This window comes from Heptranchias perlo, chromosome 24 (assembly GCF_035084215.1).
Source record: "Heptranchias perlo isolate sHepPer1 chromosome 24, sHepPer1.hap1, whole genome shotgun sequence".
Lineage (NCBI taxonomy): Eukaryota > Metazoa > Chordata > Chondrichthyes > Hexanchiformes > Hexanchidae > Heptranchias > Heptranchias perlo.
In genome coordinates, this window is record NC_090348.1 from 5,302,906 (window position 1) to 5,321,249 (window position 18,344).

The 18,344-nt window shown below is 47.0% G+C and overlaps 1 protein-coding gene across 3 annotated transcripts in view; it reads right to left on the reverse strand.

Annotated features, from left to right (window-relative positions):
* plxnc1 (plexin C1) overlaps positions 1 to 14,711 on the reverse strand; it is a 153,581-nt gene extending 138,870 nt beyond the window's left edge. For all 3 annotated transcript variants that reach the window (XM_068004658.1, XM_068004657.1, XM_068004659.1), the window contains exons 1-2: positions 13,555 to 14,711; positions 2,969 to 3,103 (exon numbers count right to left, since the gene is read on the reverse strand). In XM_068004658.1, coding sequence (XP_067860759.1) covers positions 2,969 to 3,103; positions 13,555 to 14,577 — 1,158 coding nt within the window. In that variant the 5' untranslated portion in view covers positions 14,578 to 14,711. The remainder of the gene's footprint in view (positions 1 to 2,968; positions 3,104 to 13,554) is intronic.
* Positions 14,712 to 18,344: the final 3,633 nt, after the last annotated feature.

Below are 18,344 nucleotides of genomic sequence, written 5' to 3' on the forward strand. Positions count from 1 at the left end.
CTAGAGAATACAACCCCAATTTGTGTAATCTCTCCTCGTAACTTAACCCTTGAAGTCCGGGTATCATTCTAGTAAACCTACGCTGCACTCCCCCCAAGGTCAATATGTCCTTCCGAAGGTGCGGTGCCCAGAACTGCTCACAGTACTCCAGGTGCGGTCTAACTAGGGTTTTGTATAGCTGCAGCATAACTTCTGCCCCCTTGTACTCTAGTCCTCTAGATATAAAGGCCAGCATTCCATTTGCCTTCTTGATTATTTTCTGCACCTGTTCATGACACTTCAATAATCGATGTACCTGTACCCCTAAGTCCCTTTGGACATCCACTGTTTTTAACTTTTTACCATTAAGAAAGTACCCTGTTCTATCCTTTTTTGATCCAAAGTGGATGACCTCACATTTGTCTGCATTGAATTCCATTTGCCACAGTTTTGCCCATTCACCTAATCTATCAATATCGCTTTGTAATTTTATGTTTTCATCTACACTGCTTACAATGCCACCAATCTTTGTGTCATCGACAAACTTAGATATGAGACTTTCTATGCCTTCATCTAAGTCGTTAATAAATATTGTGAATAATTGAGGCCCCAAGACAGATCCCTGCGGGACTCCACTAGTCACATCCTGCCAATGTGAGTACCTACCCATTATCCCTACTCTCTGTCGTCTTTCGCTCAGCCAACTTCCTAACCAAGTCCGTACTTTTCCCTCGATTCCATGGGCTTCTATCTTAGCTAACAGTCTCTTATGTGGGACCTTATCAAATGCCTTCTGGAAGTCCATATAAATAACATCCATTGACATTCCCCTGTCCACTACTTTAGTCACCTCTTCAAAAAATTCAATCAGGTTTGTCAGGCACGACCTACCTTTCACAAATCCATGCTGGCTCTCCCTGATTAACTGAAAATTCTCGGTGTTCAGTCACCCTATCCTTAATTATAGACTCCAGCATTTTCCCCACAACAGTTGACCTCACTCACCTTGACCACTCATGTCAAAGCATTGAACTTCTTCCTGCACTGCATCCATGTTCATGACGCTGTGGGCCTGGCATTGACTTCGTCCCCCGCTGCCTCCCACTGCCTTTTGGATATATATCTGGAGGGTCTCTTGCATTCCCCCCCCCCACCCTGTGGGTATAGGATGACTCTCGTTCTGTCCACCTCTTGCACTAAGGTCTCTAGTGCATCAGCAGAGAACCTTGGTGCACTCACTCTCGCAGGCCTGGTACCAACTCAGAGCGGCAGATTGGTGAGGTCTGGTGTGCAGATTGGAGGATGTGGGATTTCGTGGTGTGCAACCTTTATTCAATGTTTTAATAAAACTCATCAGTTTGTAAACATAGGGATGGGACCTGCATCCTTGTTTTATGTATGCGATGTCTGATCTTTGTTCAGACTCTGTGCAGACAGTAGTCAGTTATTTTCAGCAAATAACAGGTACCAGCTACCTTTAAGAGATTTCTAAGAAACTTCCTCCTTTAAGAGATTGGGCTCCCCCTGCTGGTGGAAAGTGCGAGTTGCATTGTTTCCATGTGCAAGGCCCGGAATGGAACGCTGATTGTAGGTGAGTCCTCGGGCCGGCTGAAACTCGCGTCCTGCCTGCGCAGGGGTCATTGGCCGCGGGGTAAGAGTGCATCACACTACCAACGCCCAAAAATGGCCCTTTTTCAATTTTTCTCCCCCATTATCTGCTCATTATCACATTGCTGTTTGTGGGACCTTGCTGTGCGCAAAATGGTTGTAGCGTTTCCTTACATTGCACTTCAAAAGTACTTCACTGGCTGTAAAGGTGCATTGGGACGTCCTGAGGACGTGAAAGGCACTATGGAAATGCAAGTCTTTCTTTACTTCAATTTTTTTCTGTTTTAGGCTAAATTAAAATATGCTTGGGGGGGTGGTGGGGGGGTAGGGGAGCCAGAGATGGTCAGGTCCAGTAACAGCGAGGGTCATTGTAAAATATCAGAGTGCGTGATTAAAATTGTGTCAAGCACCAAAATACTAATTTTCAGCATCTTCTGTGACTGATGTTTTAAATTAACCGACTGCTGAACCGACTGAACCCAGCTCCATAAGATTACTGCCTACTGACATCAATTAATGGCCAACAATAAAACAAGCTTCTCACACGTGACATCTATTCAGCCAATCGCATGCGGCGTTTCAGTTGGGGTACATTTTCTGGAGGATTTATTCACGTTTTGGAGAGGGGGGAGAGAGAGAGAGAGAGAGAAGGAGGGTGACTTGTGGTGCCTTTCACATCCTAAAGTGCTTCAAGCCAGGGAATTGTGGTTTTTGAAGTGTAGTTACTGTGGCAAATGTGGCTGTAAATATGCAAACAGCCAAACCCCAAGGTCGCACAGACTGCAATGAAATAAATGACCAGGTAACCTGTTCTTCATGATGTTGTTGATTGAGGGATAAATATTGTCCAGGACCTTGTCCGCAGAGAACTGCCCTGCTCTTCTTCAAAATTAGGCCATGGGATCTTTTACATCCACCTGAGAGGGCAGACGGGGACTCGGTTTAACGTCTCATCCAAAAGACGGCAGCTCCGACAGTGCAGCACCCCCTCAGTACCGCACTGCAGTGCCAGCCTGGATTATGGGCTCAAGTCTCTGGAGTGGGACTTGAACCCACAACCTTCTGACTCAGAGGCGAGCCCTGTCACTGGAGGGGTGATCCTGCTATGTAACTCTCCCAGCAGCAAGTGGTGTCCAGCAGACTGCTCCTCTGTGCTCATCTGCAGTCTGAGATCACCTAATTATTTCAAAGTAAAATGATATACTTGCTTTTAAAAGCACAAAACAGTATCCTTATCAGGACTGCGGCTAAACTAAATTAACACTTTTTATAAAATAAGGTGCATGGGTCCTTTACAAGAAAGCAGCATGTCATAATTTTCAGTAGGGTTATACTTCATTTTGTAGATAAATATAGTTTATCCACAAACATCAGTTCTGACCTTAATTAATTGTCCATCGTCTGTCCCAAGAAATAGTACAATCCAGTCTCGCACAATCCTGGCTGACACAGATAGCAATCCAGAATGATTAAACATCGATATGTTGTTGATTGGATATAGGAATTCATTGCATACCTAAAATAGTGATAAAAATATATCGTAAAAAGTCAACAAGGCTAGGATTCCTTAATGCTAACAGTATTCTTACTTTAATATGCTCAGACATAACCTTGAAATGTCAAGTAAAATCCTAGACAAGCAATTGCTTAATATCAACTATCTGTGTGTGTCTCTCTCTCTCTATGTCTGTCTCTCTCTGTCTCTCTCTATCTCTCTCTCTCTTTCTCCATCTGTCTCTCTGTCTATCTCTCTGTCTGTCTGTCTGTCTCTCTCTCTCTATCTATTTCTGTCTCTCTCTCTCTGTACCTGTTGGATAGGACCAGTGTCTGCGAGACCTCCTCCTCTATCTCCCCTCGGTTCCCTCTACCCTTCTGACTCTCCCTTTCCTGCTCCTGGGATGTGACTGTACTCTGGGGGGAGGGTCATAGCAGCCAGTATTAACGGAGGCGGGTTGGGGGTTGGGTGATAAACCTGCTCTCCAGAGGTGGATAGTAATTTAAATATGTTAACGATGCTGCGCGGCTCAGATTTTAGCAGCTTTTAGATTTAATGGCTGCGGGTCCGGTTTCCCAGGGCTCAGAAAACCAGCAACTGAAGGGAAGTGAGAACAGCCAGATCCAGATCCAGCTTTTCCAGCACTGCTTGTGGGCCAGGAGGAGCAGGAGAGCCTCTCCCCCGCTCCCCAAGCAAACCTGCCACGATTGGCCTCTCCCCCCACAATCTAATTTTCCACCTTGACTCACAATCTTCCCCGGCCTCCAATCACCCCCAACCTCCGATCTTCCCCCAACCTCCGACCCCCTCCCGACCTCCGATCTTGCCCCGACCTCCAATCACCCCCAACCTCTGATCTTTCCCCGACCTGCGATCCCCTCCTGACCTCCGATCTGACCCCAGCCTTTCCAATCTCCCACGACCTCCGATCTCCCCAAAGCCACCAATCTGCCCAAAGCCTCCGATCTCCACCCACCCCCCCATCCGGCCTTTTCCATCTCTCCATCTCTCCCTCCCTCCTTTTTGCTCCCTGGCTGTAGCCTGATGCCTCAGGCCTTCCCACACGGCATCCAGCCTCTCAATCTGGCTGCCGGCTGGGAACCAGAGACAAAAAAGAAATGGAGGTCCTGCCAATAAATTCGGCAGGGTCTCCGGGTTACCCGCATTTCGGGGTCTCCGGGTTACCCGCATTTCGGGGTCTCCGGGTTACCCGCATTTCGGGGTCTCCGGGTTACCCGCATTTCGGGGTCTCCCAGTTACCCGCATTTCAGGGTTTCCCGGTCACCACGACCACCCTCCCTCCAACTCCCTCCCTGCCTCCCTGTAAATACTGGGGACATAGAATCATACTGCATAAAAGGAGGCCATTCAGCCCATTGTGCCTGTGCTGGCTCTTTGAAAGAGCTATCCAAATAGTCCCACTCCCCTGCTCTTTCTCCTTGGCCCTGCTCATTGTTTCCTTTTCAAGTATTTATCCAATTCCCCTTTGAAAGTTACTATTGAATCTGCTTCCACCGCCCTTTCAGACAGTGCATTCCAGATCATAACAACTCGCTGCGTAAATAAATTTACACCAACAAAGAACAGTAAAGTGATACTTAACACACATTCCCAAGAAAAATGAAGTTGCGTCAAGTCTTTCTTCTCTCTATCTTCAGAAGCAATCAATCCTTGAACAGACATCCTCAGGAAACAGAACCAAATGATCCTCAGATGCACAAACAATCGTGTCTGTGCACTTTGTGATAAATATGCACCAAAACCCCAAACTGTACAATATATTGACATCGCACTTATGATCTCTGCTGCTCAGAAGATGGAAACTTTCAACTCCTTAAATATGCGTAACTGTACATAAGATACAATTTGAGAAAACAGACCAACAAAGGAGGGGGTCAAAAGTCTGTCACATCAGCAAACTTAGCAAACCAAACATAAAACACACAAAAATAGTCCAGGAGAGAATAAATTATGATCACTATAACCACACAGAAATATTGACATTCCGCAGCAATAAGAGCAGGACAGAGAAACTACAAATATTAAAAACCAGAAACGAAACCAAAAGTTATGCAACAATAAAGGTTGATGATAAACACAGTAATGTAATGCAGGGACCGCAAGAGAAACAGCAGCAAGACACCACAAGAAAACTATGAGTGAACGGACTGTAACTAAAGCTTCAAACATCTTGGGAGTAGATGGTTTAATGTGTCAAAGCTTTTGTCATTTTGAAATTTCCATTTGCCAATGAAACAATTAAATCACTTTTCAATCCGAATGCAGTTGTACAAGGGGGAAATATATAAAAGCTGGTCCATAAATCTTCATTTACAATTTTGCGACAGTTGAAATTAAGGAGGCCAAACATCTCTGAACAAACCACAGTGGAAAACAGGAGGTGTTGACACTGCTTTATTCTTTCACCAGACTCCTGGGGGTTTAAATTTAACATCGTTGGGCCTAAAATAGGCGCAACAATAACCAATTTAGGAGGATAGAAGCCCGAGGTTAATCTTTTTTTTAATTCGTTCACGGGATGTGGGCGTCGCTGGCGAGGCCAGCATTTATTGCCCATCCCTAATTGCCCTCGAGAAGGTGGTGATGAGCCACCTTCTTGAACCGCTGCAGTCTGTGTGGTGACGGTTCTCCCACAGTGCTGTTAGGAAGGGAGTTCCAGGATTTTGACCCAGCGACAATGAAGGAACGGCGATATATTTCCAAGTCGGGATGGTGTGTGACTTGGAGGGGAACGTGCAGGTGGTGCTGTTCCCATGCGCCTGCTGCTCTTGTCCTTCTAGGTGGTAGAGGTCGTGGGTTTGGGAGGTGCTGTCGAAGAAGCCTTGGCGAGTTGCTGCAGTGCATCCTGTGGATGGTACACACTGCAGCCACAGTGCGCCGGTGGTGAAGGGAGTGAATGCTTAGGGTGGTGGATGGGGTACCAATCAAGCGGGCTGCTTTATCTTGGATGGTGTCGAGCTTCTTGAGTGTTGTTGGAGCTGCACTCATCCAGGCAAGTGGAGAGTATTCCATCACACTCCTGACTTGTGCCTTGTAGATCATGGAAAGGCTTTGGGGAGTCAGGAGGTGAGTCACTCGCCGCAGAGTACCCAGCCTCTGACCTGCTCTCGTAGCCACAGTATTTATATGGCTGGTCCAGTTCAGTTTCTGGTCAATGGTGACCCCCAGGATGTTGATGGTGGGGGATTCGGCGATGGTAATGCCGTTGAATGTCAAGGGGAGGTGGTTAGACTCTCTCTTGTTGGAGATGGTCATTGCCTGGCACTTATCTGGCATGAATGTTACTTGCCACTTATCAGCCCAAGCCTGGATGTTGTCCAGGTCTTGCTGCATGCGGGCTCGGACTGCTTCATTATCTGAGGGGTTGCGAATGGAACTGAACACTGTGCAGTCATCAGCGAACATCCCCATTTCTGACCTTATGATGGAGGGAAGGTCATTGATGAAGCAGCTGAAGATGGTTGGGCCTAGGACACTGCCCTGAGGAACTCCTGCAGCAATGCCCTGGGGCTGAGATGATTGGCCTCCAACAACCACTACCATCTTCCTTTGTGCTAGGTATGACTCCAGCCACTGGAGAGTTTTCCCCCTGATTCCCATTGACCTCAATTTTACTAGGGCTCCTTGGTGCCACACTCGGTCAAATGCTGCCTTGATGTCAAGGGCAGTCACTCTCACCTCACCTCTGGAATTCAGCTCTTTTATCCATGTTTGGACCAAGGCTGTAATGAGGTCTGGAGCCGAGTGGTCCTGGCGGAACCCAAACTGAGCATCGGTGAGCAGGTTATTGGTGAGTAAGTGCCGCTTGATAGCACTGTCGATGACACCTTCCATCACTTTGCTGATGATTGAGAGTCGACTGATGGGGCGGTAGTTGGCCGGATTGGATTTGTCCTGCTTTTTGTGGACAGGACATACCTGGGCAATTTTCCACATTGTTGGGTAGATGCCAGTGTTGTCGCTGTACTGGAACAGCTTGGCTAGAGGTGCAGCTAGTTCTGGAGCACAAGTCTTCAGCACTACAGCTGGGATGTTGTCGGGGCCGATAGCCTTTGCTGTATCCAGTGCACTCTGCCGTTTCTTGATATCACGTGGAGTGAATCGAATTGGCCGAAGACTGGCTTCCGTGATGGTGAGGATATCGGGAGGAGGCTGAGATAGATCATCCACTCGGCACTTCTGGCTGAAGATGGTTGCAAACGCTTCAGCCTTGTCTTTTGCACTCACGTGCTGGACTCCGCCATCATTGAGGATGGGGATGTTTGCAGAGCCTCCTCCTCCCGTTGGTTGTTTAATTGTCCACCACCATTCACGACTGGATGTGGCAGGACTGCAGAGCTTTGATCTGATCCGTTGGTTGTGGAATCGCTTAGCTCTGTCTATAGCATGTTGCTTCCGCTGTTTAGCATGCATGTAGTCCTGAGTTGTAGCGTCACCAGGTTGGCACCTCATTTTTAGGTACGCCTGGTGCTGCTCCTGGCATGCTCTTCTGCACTCCTCATTGAGCCAGGGTTGATCCCCTGGCTTGTTGGTAATGGTAGAGTGAGGAATATGCCGGGCCATGAGGTTGCAGATTGTGCTGGAATACAATTCTGCTGCTGATGATGGCCCACAGCGCCTGTCATGGATGCCCAGTTTTGAGCTGCTAGATCCAAGCTGAATCTATCCCATTTAGCACGGTGGTAGTGCCACACAACACGTTGGATGGTGTCCTCAGTGCGAAGACGGGACCTCGTCTCCACGAGGACTGTGCGGTGGTCACTCCTACCAATACTGTCATGGACAGATGCATTTGCGACAGGTAGATTGGTGAGGACGAGGTCAAGTAAGTTTTTCCCTCGTGTTGGTTCGCTCACCACCTGCCGCAGGCCCAGTCTGGCAGCTATGTCCTTCAGGACTCGGCCAGCAGTGGTGCTACAGAGCCACTCTTGGTGATGGACATTGAAGTCCCCCACCCAGAGTACATTCTGTGCCCTTGCTCCCCTCAGTGCTTCCTCCAAGTGGTGCTCAACATGGAGGAGGACTGATTCATCAGCTGAGGGAGGACGGTAGGTGGTAATCAGCAGGAGGTTTCCTTGCCCATGTTTGACCTGATGCCATGAGATTTCATGGGGTCCAGAGTCAATGTTGAGGACTCCCAGGGCCACTCCCTCCTGACTGTATATCACTGTACCGCCACCTCTGGTGGGTCTGTCCTGCCGGTGGGATGGTGATGGAAGAGTCTGGGACGTTGACTGACAGGTATGATTTTGTGAGTATGGCTATGTCAGGCTGTTGCTTGACTAGTCTGTGGGACAGCTCTCCCAATTTTGGCACAAGTCCCCAGATGTTAGTAAGGAGGGCCTTGCAGGGTCGACTGGGCTTGGTGCTTTGCCGTTGTCGTGTCCGGTGCCTAGTGGTCCGTCCGGTTTTATTCTTATTATGACTTTTCGTAGCGAGATTTTACAACTGAGTGGCTTGCTGGGCCATTTCAGAGGGCAATTAAGAATCAACCACATTGCTGTGGGTCTGGAGTCACATATTGGCCAAACCAGGTAAGGATGGCAGGTTTCCTTCCCTAAAGGACATTAGTGAACCAGATGGGTTTTTACGACAATCCGGTAGTTTCATGGCCACCATTACTGATACTAGTATTTTAATTCCAGATTTTTATTTAATTAATTGCATTTAATTAATTGAATTTAAATTCGCCAGCTGCCGTGGTGGGATTTGAACTCATGACTCATGGATTTTAGTCCAGGCCTCTGGATTACTAGCCCAGTAACATAACCACTATGCTACCGTACCCTTATGGTATCCTCTGGATGGGAGTTCAGGCTGCTGCTAAATTGCCTTTACATTGGCGGCTCTGGCAGGCCTCATTTCAATACTGAAGTGAGGCTCCTGCACTCATTGCAGACCCAGACTCCCAAATTCATTTGCTCTGCCGGAGTTTTTGATACGGAAACTTGGACTGACAATTCCAGGTGTTGAGCAGCCTAACGACCGGTCATTAAAGGGTCAAAAACTCACAAAATGTTTAGTATTAGTAGGATAATAAACAACAATATTAAACAACTAGCGGGAGGAGGAGGCTCTGTGAACATCCCCATCCTCAATGATGGCGGAGTCCAGCACGTGAGTGCAAAAGACAAGGCTGAAGCGTTTGCAACCATCTTCAGCCAGAAGCGCCGAGTGGATGATCCATCTCGGCCTCCTCCCGATATCCCCACCATCACAGAAGCCAGTCTTCAGCCAATTCGATTCACTCCACATGATATCAAGAATCGGCTGAGTGCACTGGATACAGCAAAGGCTATCGGCCCCGACAACATCCCGGCTGGAGTGCTGAAGACTTGTGCTCCAGAACTAGCCGCGCCTCTAGCCAAGCTGTTCCAGTACAGCTACAACACTGGCATCTACCCGACAATGTAGAAAATTGCCCAGGTATGTCCTGTTCACAAAAAGCAGGACAAATCCAATCCGGTCAATTACTGTCCCATCAGTCTACTCTCAATCATCAGCAAAGTGATGGAAGGTGTCGATGACAGTGCTATCAAGCGGCACTTACTCACCAATAACCTGCTCACCGATGCTCAGTTTGGGTTCCGCCAGGACCACTCAGCTCCAGACCTCAGGCCTTGGTCCAAACATGGACAAAAGAGCTGAATTCCAGCGGTGAGTTGAGAGTGACTGCCCTTGACATCAAGGCAGCATTTGACTGAGTGTGGCACCAAGGAGCCCTAGTAAAATTGAAGTCAATGGGAATCAGGGGGAAAACTCTCCAGTAGTTGGAGTCATACCTAGCACAAAGGAAGATGGTAGTGGTTGTTGGAGGCCAATCATCTCAGCCCCAGGACATTGCTGCAGGAGTTCCTCAGGGCAGTGACCTTGGCCCGACCATCTTCAGCTGCTTCATAAATGACCTTCCCTCCATCATAAGGTCAGAAATGGGGATGTTCGCTGATGACTGCACAGTGTTCAGTTCCATTCGCAACCCCTCAGATAATGAAGAAGTCCGTGCCCACATGCAGCAAGACCTGGACAACATCCAGGCTTGGGCTGATAAGTGGCAAGTAACATTCGCGCCAGACAAGTGCCTGGCAATGACCATCTCCAACAAGAGAGAGTCTAAACACCTCCCCTTGACATTCAATGGCATTACCATTGCCGAATCCCCCACCATCAACATCCTGGGGGTCACCATTGACCAGAAACTTAACTGGACCAGCCATATAAATACTGTGGCTACAAGAACAGGTCAGAGGCTGGGTATTCTGTGGCGAGTGACTCACCTCCTGACTCCCCAAAGCCTTTCCACGATCTACAAGGCACAAGTCAGGAGTGTGATGGAATACTCTCCACTTGCTTGGATGAGTGCAGCTCCAACAATGCTCAAGAAGCTCGACATCATCCAGGACAAAGCAGCCCGCTTGATTGGTACCCCATCCACCACCCTAAATATTCACTCCCTTCACCATCGGCGCACTGAGGCTGCAGTGTGTACCATCCACAGGATGCACTGCAGCAACTCGCCAAGGCTTCTTCGACAGCACCTCCCAAACCCGTGATCTCTACCACCTAGGGGGACAAGGGCAGCAGGCACATGGGAATAACACCACCTGCACGTTCCCCTCCAAGTCACACACCATCCTGACTTGGAAATATATCGCCGTTCCTTCATCGTCGCTGGGTCAAAATCCTGGAACTCTCTACCCAACAGCACTGTGGGAGAACCTTCACCACACGTACTGCAGTGGTTCAAGAAGGCGGCTCACCACCACCTTCTCAAGGGCAATTAGGAATCGGCAATATATGCCGGCCTCGCCAGCGACGCCCACATGCCATGAAAGAATTTTTAAAAAGTCATTGGCACCCATCTCGTCTGATAATGAAGTAGGTTTGTGCCTAATTATTTCCCTAACTCAGTAAATTTTCTCTGAGTGAACCGAAGCCCTTCAATGCAAGTCCTAATGAGGGATTCGCTGACTGCTCCTGACAATAGCCGTCCTCTCTTACTCCTGTTTAAAGTTCTGCTGGGGTTTCACCGATTCTGTGTCCATCTCCCTCCCACAACCTCCGCACTCCTGCCTGACTCTCAATCATGGACCATGCTTGCTCTGACCACACATTTCTGATTTTATATTTAATTCTGTTATTTAGCTGGCTTTTGGTATAAAGATGGTCCTTTCTCTGGTGTCAGTCCTCTCCCAAAGACAACTCTCAAGAGCAAATACCTCTCCCAGTTACATCTTAATATTTACAAAGAAAATTCTTATTTCTTGGTCTGACGACAACAACAACAACTTGTATTTATATAGCGCCTTTAATGTAGTAAAGTGTCCCAAAGTGCTTGACAGAAGCGATTATCAGACAATATTTGACACCGAGCCACATAAGGAGATATTAGGATAAGTGACCAAAAGCTCGGTCAAAGAGGTAGGTTTTAAGGCACGTCTTAAAGGAGGAGAGAGAGGTAGAGAGGTTTAAGGAGGGAATTCCAGAGCTTAGGGCTAAGACAGCTGAAGGCATGGCCGCCAATGATGGGGAGAAGGAAGTCAGGGATGTGGAAGAGGCCAGAGTTGGAGGAACGCAGTGATCTCGGAGGTTTGTAGGGCTGGAGGAGGTTACAGAGATATGGAGGGGTGAGGCCATGGATTTGAATTTAAGGATGAGAATTTTAAATTCAAGGCGTTGCTGGACCAGGAGCCAATATAGGTCAGCGAGCACAGGGGGTGATAGATGAACGGGACTTGGTGCGAGTTAGGATACGGGAAACAGAATTTTGGACGAGCTGAGGTTTATAGAGGGTGGAAGATGGGAGGCCAGCCAGGGGAGCATTGGAATAGTCGAGTCTGGAGGTAACAAAAGCATGGATGAGGATTTCAGCAGGAGATGGGCTGAGGCAGAGGCGGAGACGGGCGATGTTACGGAGATGGAAGTAACTAATATTTCCATATAAAATATTCAAGTGACACTACTGGGAAATGACAGGTGCTGAATCAGAGCGTGGAATAGAAGTCACTACAGTTTAACAGTAGAATGTGAATGCTAATGATAACAGCATGTGTAACACATAGAATTATAAATGAAACCATTACAGACAGATCCTGATCAAGCTCTCATTCGTTTTCTTTCACCTCAATTTATTCTTTACTTTTAGCTCATCTGGCTGTTTTCAGGTTTTATTTTTAAAAAGTCCTTAAATAAACAGGAGACAAAGTTCAGACAATTGATTTGACTCCAGATTAAGTAGGTGGTATTTAGTACCACTGTCTAGTAAAATGTAGGGGCCCCCAAACCAAACTCTTTCACGGGGTCCCCGCAAGGCAACGCTGTCCCTGTTAATGATGCTGGGTTGAGGGATAAATATTGGCCAGGACATCTGGAGAACTCCCTTGCTCATCTTCAAATAGGTGCATTGGGATCTTTTACATCCACCTGAGAGGGCGGAGGGGGGCCTCGGTTTAACCTCTGATCCGAAAGACAGCACCTCCAACAGTGCAGCACTCCCTCAGAACTGGAGTGTCAGCCTAGAGCTTGTGAATGATGAAGAGGAAGGGGGTCTGAGGATGGAACCCTGGGGCCCACCAGAGGTAACCGTGTAGGCACATAAGAAGAGACCATTTGAAGCGATGTCTAATGTACAACAGGAAGGAGTGGAACCAAGAGACAGCGGTCCCATGGAGATGGAGAAGACATTCGAGGATGAAGACATGGTCAAGTGTTATAGGCAGTGGAGAGATTGAGGAGGACAAGGATGAAGACAAGGAGAGACAGTGGCAGTCACACAAGATGTCAATGATGACTTTGATCAGAACTCAAACAATTACCTAAAATAAATGAAACCTGGACTCCCCGTGAAGCCCATATTAACAAATGGGGCAAATGGCTTTAAGCCTCTAGCTATCTTTTTCTAACCTTTTCCCCTACTTCAGCATAAAAAGCTGATGGATTAGTCATTGGTCCTGTTGCTCTCTGTCGGTGATCTACCATCTCTCCAAGGAAAGTATTACGACGATGTCTACTATGGTTATAAATAGATATTAAAAATGGAATAATTGATACTTTGGAAATGATAGTACAGCGATCTAAATTCTGCACTGAGACGATGTCAAACCATGATTGAACTTTTAATAATTCTGAACCATCAACTGAACTCTGAAAGTAGATTGCTGCTGGGAATCCAAATCAGGGATCGTGTTACTTTAATTTGTGAAGCTCACGAACTTGGCCCAATCTTGGATTTTGACCTCAATAACACATCTTACGTCTTGTGAGATTAAGAGTCACTCAAAAAGAATTAGCAGGTGACATACTGACTAGAATTTTATCAGAAACAGTTTAATACACTGCCTGTAAGCCCAATGTCCAGCATATATGGTGAATTTCATTTTACTAATTTGATTGTCCCTTTATTCAAGATCATAAATATGATATATATTTTAATGAGCTAACATTAGAAAACATACCTCCTCGTTTTTAACCATGAAGTAGACTTTGTGGCACTTCCGGTATTCGTTAAACTGAGACAAGTTGTAAAAGTAGAGAGCGGTGTTCTCAGGATGTCCTTGTTGGGAGAGGATTGCGGCCATAAAGGCTGGGGAGTGAGAGGGGTGGATGAGGGCAGAGGACAGAACCCTGATGGCCTGTCCCCCTCTCCAGGGGCAGAACAGGGTGGCCTGAGCGAAGGACTGAAGGGTAGATGTTCTTCTATCTTTAATGTCCATGCAGATGATCTCAGGACCTGAGGTGTTGGCATTAAGCAAAATGTAAATATGGCTCTGCCACTGGAAGCCCTGCACATACTGGAGCTCCACAGGATAGTTATCTTGGGGGCTGACAACTGCATCGCCATGCGCTCCGTCGTTAAAGCCCAAGAAGGTCGGATCTCCCACTCTTCCCTCGGGATTTCTTAGGAAGATGGTGGCGCCATTACCCTCATAGTAAGTCCTGTTGCCTTTACAGGTGTCCGGGATAAACCTGCTGGACTTCCCTGTAGGCGTGACAGCTGTCACCAGGTAAGTCTTCATCGGGCCATTTACCAGAAAAGCGATCGTCGAGGCTTCAGGGTGAAGGGAGGCGACATTCTTGAGACTGTCGTTTTGGTAGCGGCTGATATTGTGCAGTTCCCTAACTTTGCAGGCCCCGAGCCTCACCGTCCCACAGGTCAGAACTCGCTGTTTCTTGTCGTCCACGACCAGGATCTTGTTCACGTTGGCCGTCTCCTTCCACTTGGCGCAGCAGCCGAGCTGTTCCGTGCACGGCCCTTCCAGGAGAGGCCCTGTCCTCTCACACACCTCCAGCCCCAACCTCTGGTTCAACTGGTACAAGAAGTTCTCAGTGGCCACGAACACTTTCCCGCTGGCACTCACCGCGATGTTATTGGTCCGGCTCGGAAATCGGAACATCTCCTCGGGATTAACCTCAGTGGCTAAGGCAGCCAAAGAGTGAAAGAGTAGAAGATAGAGAGGAACATCCTTCAGACGATTCATAGTCCTCGGCTTTTAAAAAAACAAACGACACACAGGCACAAACTCCTTTTTACAGTCCTCACAGGACGTGTTCAAGTGAGAACTTGTTCAAGTGAGAACTTGAATTCCTCCCATTCGGCTGTGCTCCCAGCTCCCTCAATGCTCACTGTGGTGGGGACTTGCCTTCAGACCAGTTTAAACAGTGCCACTTGCTTCCTTTTCCGTTTTTGTGGCTTCCTGCTCATATCTCCAGTGCTTCTGCTTTTGTACACGGAATTACATCAAATTACACAGAATCTGCTGTGCATAACCAGGCCATTCGGCCCAACTGGTCTGTGCCGGCGTTTACTCTCCGCACTATCCTCCTCCTGCTCTAATTACCTCTTCCCATTGCATCCACGCATATTAAAAGTTAGGGAAGAGATAGCAGAGGCACTATTACATATATATAAAAATTCATTAGAAAAGGGAATAGTGCCAGAGGACTGGTGGACAGCTAGTGTGAATCCTATATTTAAAAAGGGAGATAGAACAAGTCCAGGGAACTATAGACCAATTAGCTTAATGTCGGCTGTAGGAAAGATAATGGAATCTTTACTCAAAGATGTAATAGAAAAACATATAGAAACTGAAAATATAATAAAGAACAGTCAGCACGGATTTCAGAAGGGAAAATCATGCTTGACCAACCTTACTGAATTCTTGGAAGAATGTAAGGAATCTTACAACACCAGGTTATAGTCCAACTGTTTTATTTGAAAATCACAAGCTTTTGGAGGCTTTCTCCTTCGTCAGGTGAGTGCGGAATCCGAATCCCACACTCACCTGACGAAGGAGGAAGCCTCCGAAAGCTTGTGATTTTCAAATAAAACAGTTGGACTATAACCTGGTGTTGTAAGATTCCTTACATTTGTCCACCCCAGTCCATCACCGGCATCTCCACATCATGAATTCTTTGAAGGGTAGACAAGGGTAATGCAGTAAATGTAATATATTTGGATTTTCTAAAGGCCGTTGATAAGGTGCCACATAGTAGATTCATGATTAAGGTCAGAGTATGTGGAGTCAGGGGTCAAGTAGCAGAATGGATAGCAAGCTGGCTACAAAACAGAAAACAGAGAGTAGACGTTAAAGGTAGTTACTCAGACTGGCAAAACGTGGCAAGTGGTGTTCCACAAGGATTGGTGCTGGGACCACTGTTGTTCACCATTTACATGAACGATTTGGACTCGGGAATCGGAAGTACAATTTCAAAATTTGCGGACGACACCAAATTGGGGGATGCAGATAATACTGAAGAGGACTGTGACAAAATACAGGAAGACATTAATAAACTTGCAGAAAGGGTGTGTAATTGACAAATGAATTTCAATATGGGTAAGTGTGAGATTACATTTTGGTAGGAAGAATAAGACCACATACTCCTTGGGAAATAAGAGTCTAAATGAGGTAGACTAGCAGAGGGATCTGAGGGTACAGATACACAAATCACTAAAAGTAGTGAGGCAGGTGAATGAGGCCATAAAAAAGCAAAGAAAGCACTGGTGTTCATTTCTGGAGGGATAGAATTGAAAAGCAGAGAAGTCATCTTAGATTTGTATAGAACCTTGGTTGGACCACACTTGGAGTACTGTGAACAGTTCCGGTCTCCATATTATAGAAAGGATATAGAGGCACTGGAGAAGGTGCAAAAAAGATTTACTAGGATGATACCATAACTGCGAGGTTATACATATCAGGAAAGATTGAGCAGGCTGAGGCTACATGAGGGAGAAAGGAATAGAAGGTTTGATAGGGTTTGATGAATTAGGTTGGGAGGAGCCTTGTGTGCAGCATAAACACCAGCACAGACCTGTTGGGCTGAATGGCTTGTTTCTATGCTGTACGTTCTATGTAATTCTATGTAAATCTATGTAAAGGTGCAGAATTACAGTATAATTCACTGAACAAGCCTGTGTTGCACCAAAATGACACAGGGGGCGCAAGAGAGCTGAGAAAGCAAGACATGAGAAGAGGCAAACAAGAGGAGACCGCAAACTCGCATAATTTTCATGCATTTGTTTTTCTCCGCCTGCCACTAACTTCCTCGGAGTGAGGTGGCAGGATTGTGGCTGGCTTTCTACCTCTGTATATCGCTCTCTATACCCAGTTACTCAGGAAGGGTTAAGACCAAATTTCAACAGTTTGAGTTTATATATTGTAAACAAAATATCCCACAGTGTAAGGAAGTGTGCGAGGAGCCAGGAAAGAAAATATTAGGAAAGGAGGAAGAGATGGGTTTTGAGAAGGTTTATCCAAGGTGGAGAGGGAAGTGATGTTTAGGGGCAGGTGGGGGGGGGTTTCCAGAGGACCAATACTGTGGCAAAGGTGGGGGGGGATGTGTATGAAACCCAGAGTTAGTGAAATGGAACATTTGGGTGGGAATATAGAACAGCAGAAGATCACTGAGAGCAGAAAGAAAGAAAGAACAAACTTGCATTTATATAGAGCCTTTCACGACCTGAGGATGCCCCAAAGTGCTTCACAGCCAATGAAGTACTTTTGAAGTGTAGTCACTGTTGTAATAGGAAATGTGGAAGCCAATTTGCGCAGAGCAAGATCCCACAAACAGCAATGTGATAATAACCAGGAGGCCATGGAGTGACTTGTAGATGAAGAGACCCAAACAGGTAGGTTTTTTGCTACTTTCCCTGTGGGGGCAGGAGTGCTCCTCTGGGCCCCACAAGGAAAGTTTAGGCCTCGCCTGCCCCAGGCTTCATCCTTCCCGTGAGACTCTCCCGAACCACCCCCCCACCCCCCACCGAGACTTACCCGGCCTCTTGTCATCCGAACTTCAGCTCTTGCCCGCTGGCCAGCTGCCACTTCCCGCCCGTCTTGGGCTGGCAACTCATCGGGAGCATGTAGCTCAGGCTCAGAGTTGGGGGGTGGGGGAGCGGGGCGATTAAAATCACTTGGGCCTCACACTGCCAATATTGGGTGTATTTGGCACCGGCCCCGACCGCCAGCATCCCATAACCCTTATAGTGTGGGACTAGAGTCACACATAAGGCGGAGCAGGTAAGGGGTAGGTTCCCTTCATGGTACTGAACCAGTTGGGTTATTACATGATCAATTGAATTGAATTTCATAACATGAAACGTGGGATTGCAAACTCACATCTCCGAGTTCCTAGTCAATTGCCTTAAACACTAGGCCATCATACTCTTCCAATTGGTTGCTCTCACTTTGCTTCTGCAAATTTCTGATGAGAAAATCTATGTCCATGAGTTTAAACAGCATAGTTTGGCTCAAGTTAGTTTATTCACACTTGGAATACAAGTTAACCTGCATGGTTTCACTTGGAAACTTGTAGGTAGCTCAGAGAAGATTGATGACGAGAGTTACCTGCCTGAAGTGCTGTGAAATGGATGTCACCACAACCGTGTAAAACCTTAAACATTCACTCCCTCCACCACCGGCGGACCGCGGCTGCAATGTGGACCATCCACACAATGCAACTCGCCAAGGTTTCTTCGGCCCCAAAATTCCACAATTCCAAAATTGGCTGTTTTAAAGCGTTAAATTTGGAACAACTCATTTTCCTGGGCGGCAAATTGACGCACAGGGTTTCTACCTCAAAATCAATCCGCCCAAATTTCCGAACAGGATTTGGTTCCTTCCCACAATCTATCTGCTGAGTGCCCTTCTTAAGATATATTTAAATGAGAACTGGTGGCACTTCAAAAGAAAGACTTGCATTTATATAGCGCCTTTCACCACCTCAGGATGTCCCAAAGCACTTTATAACC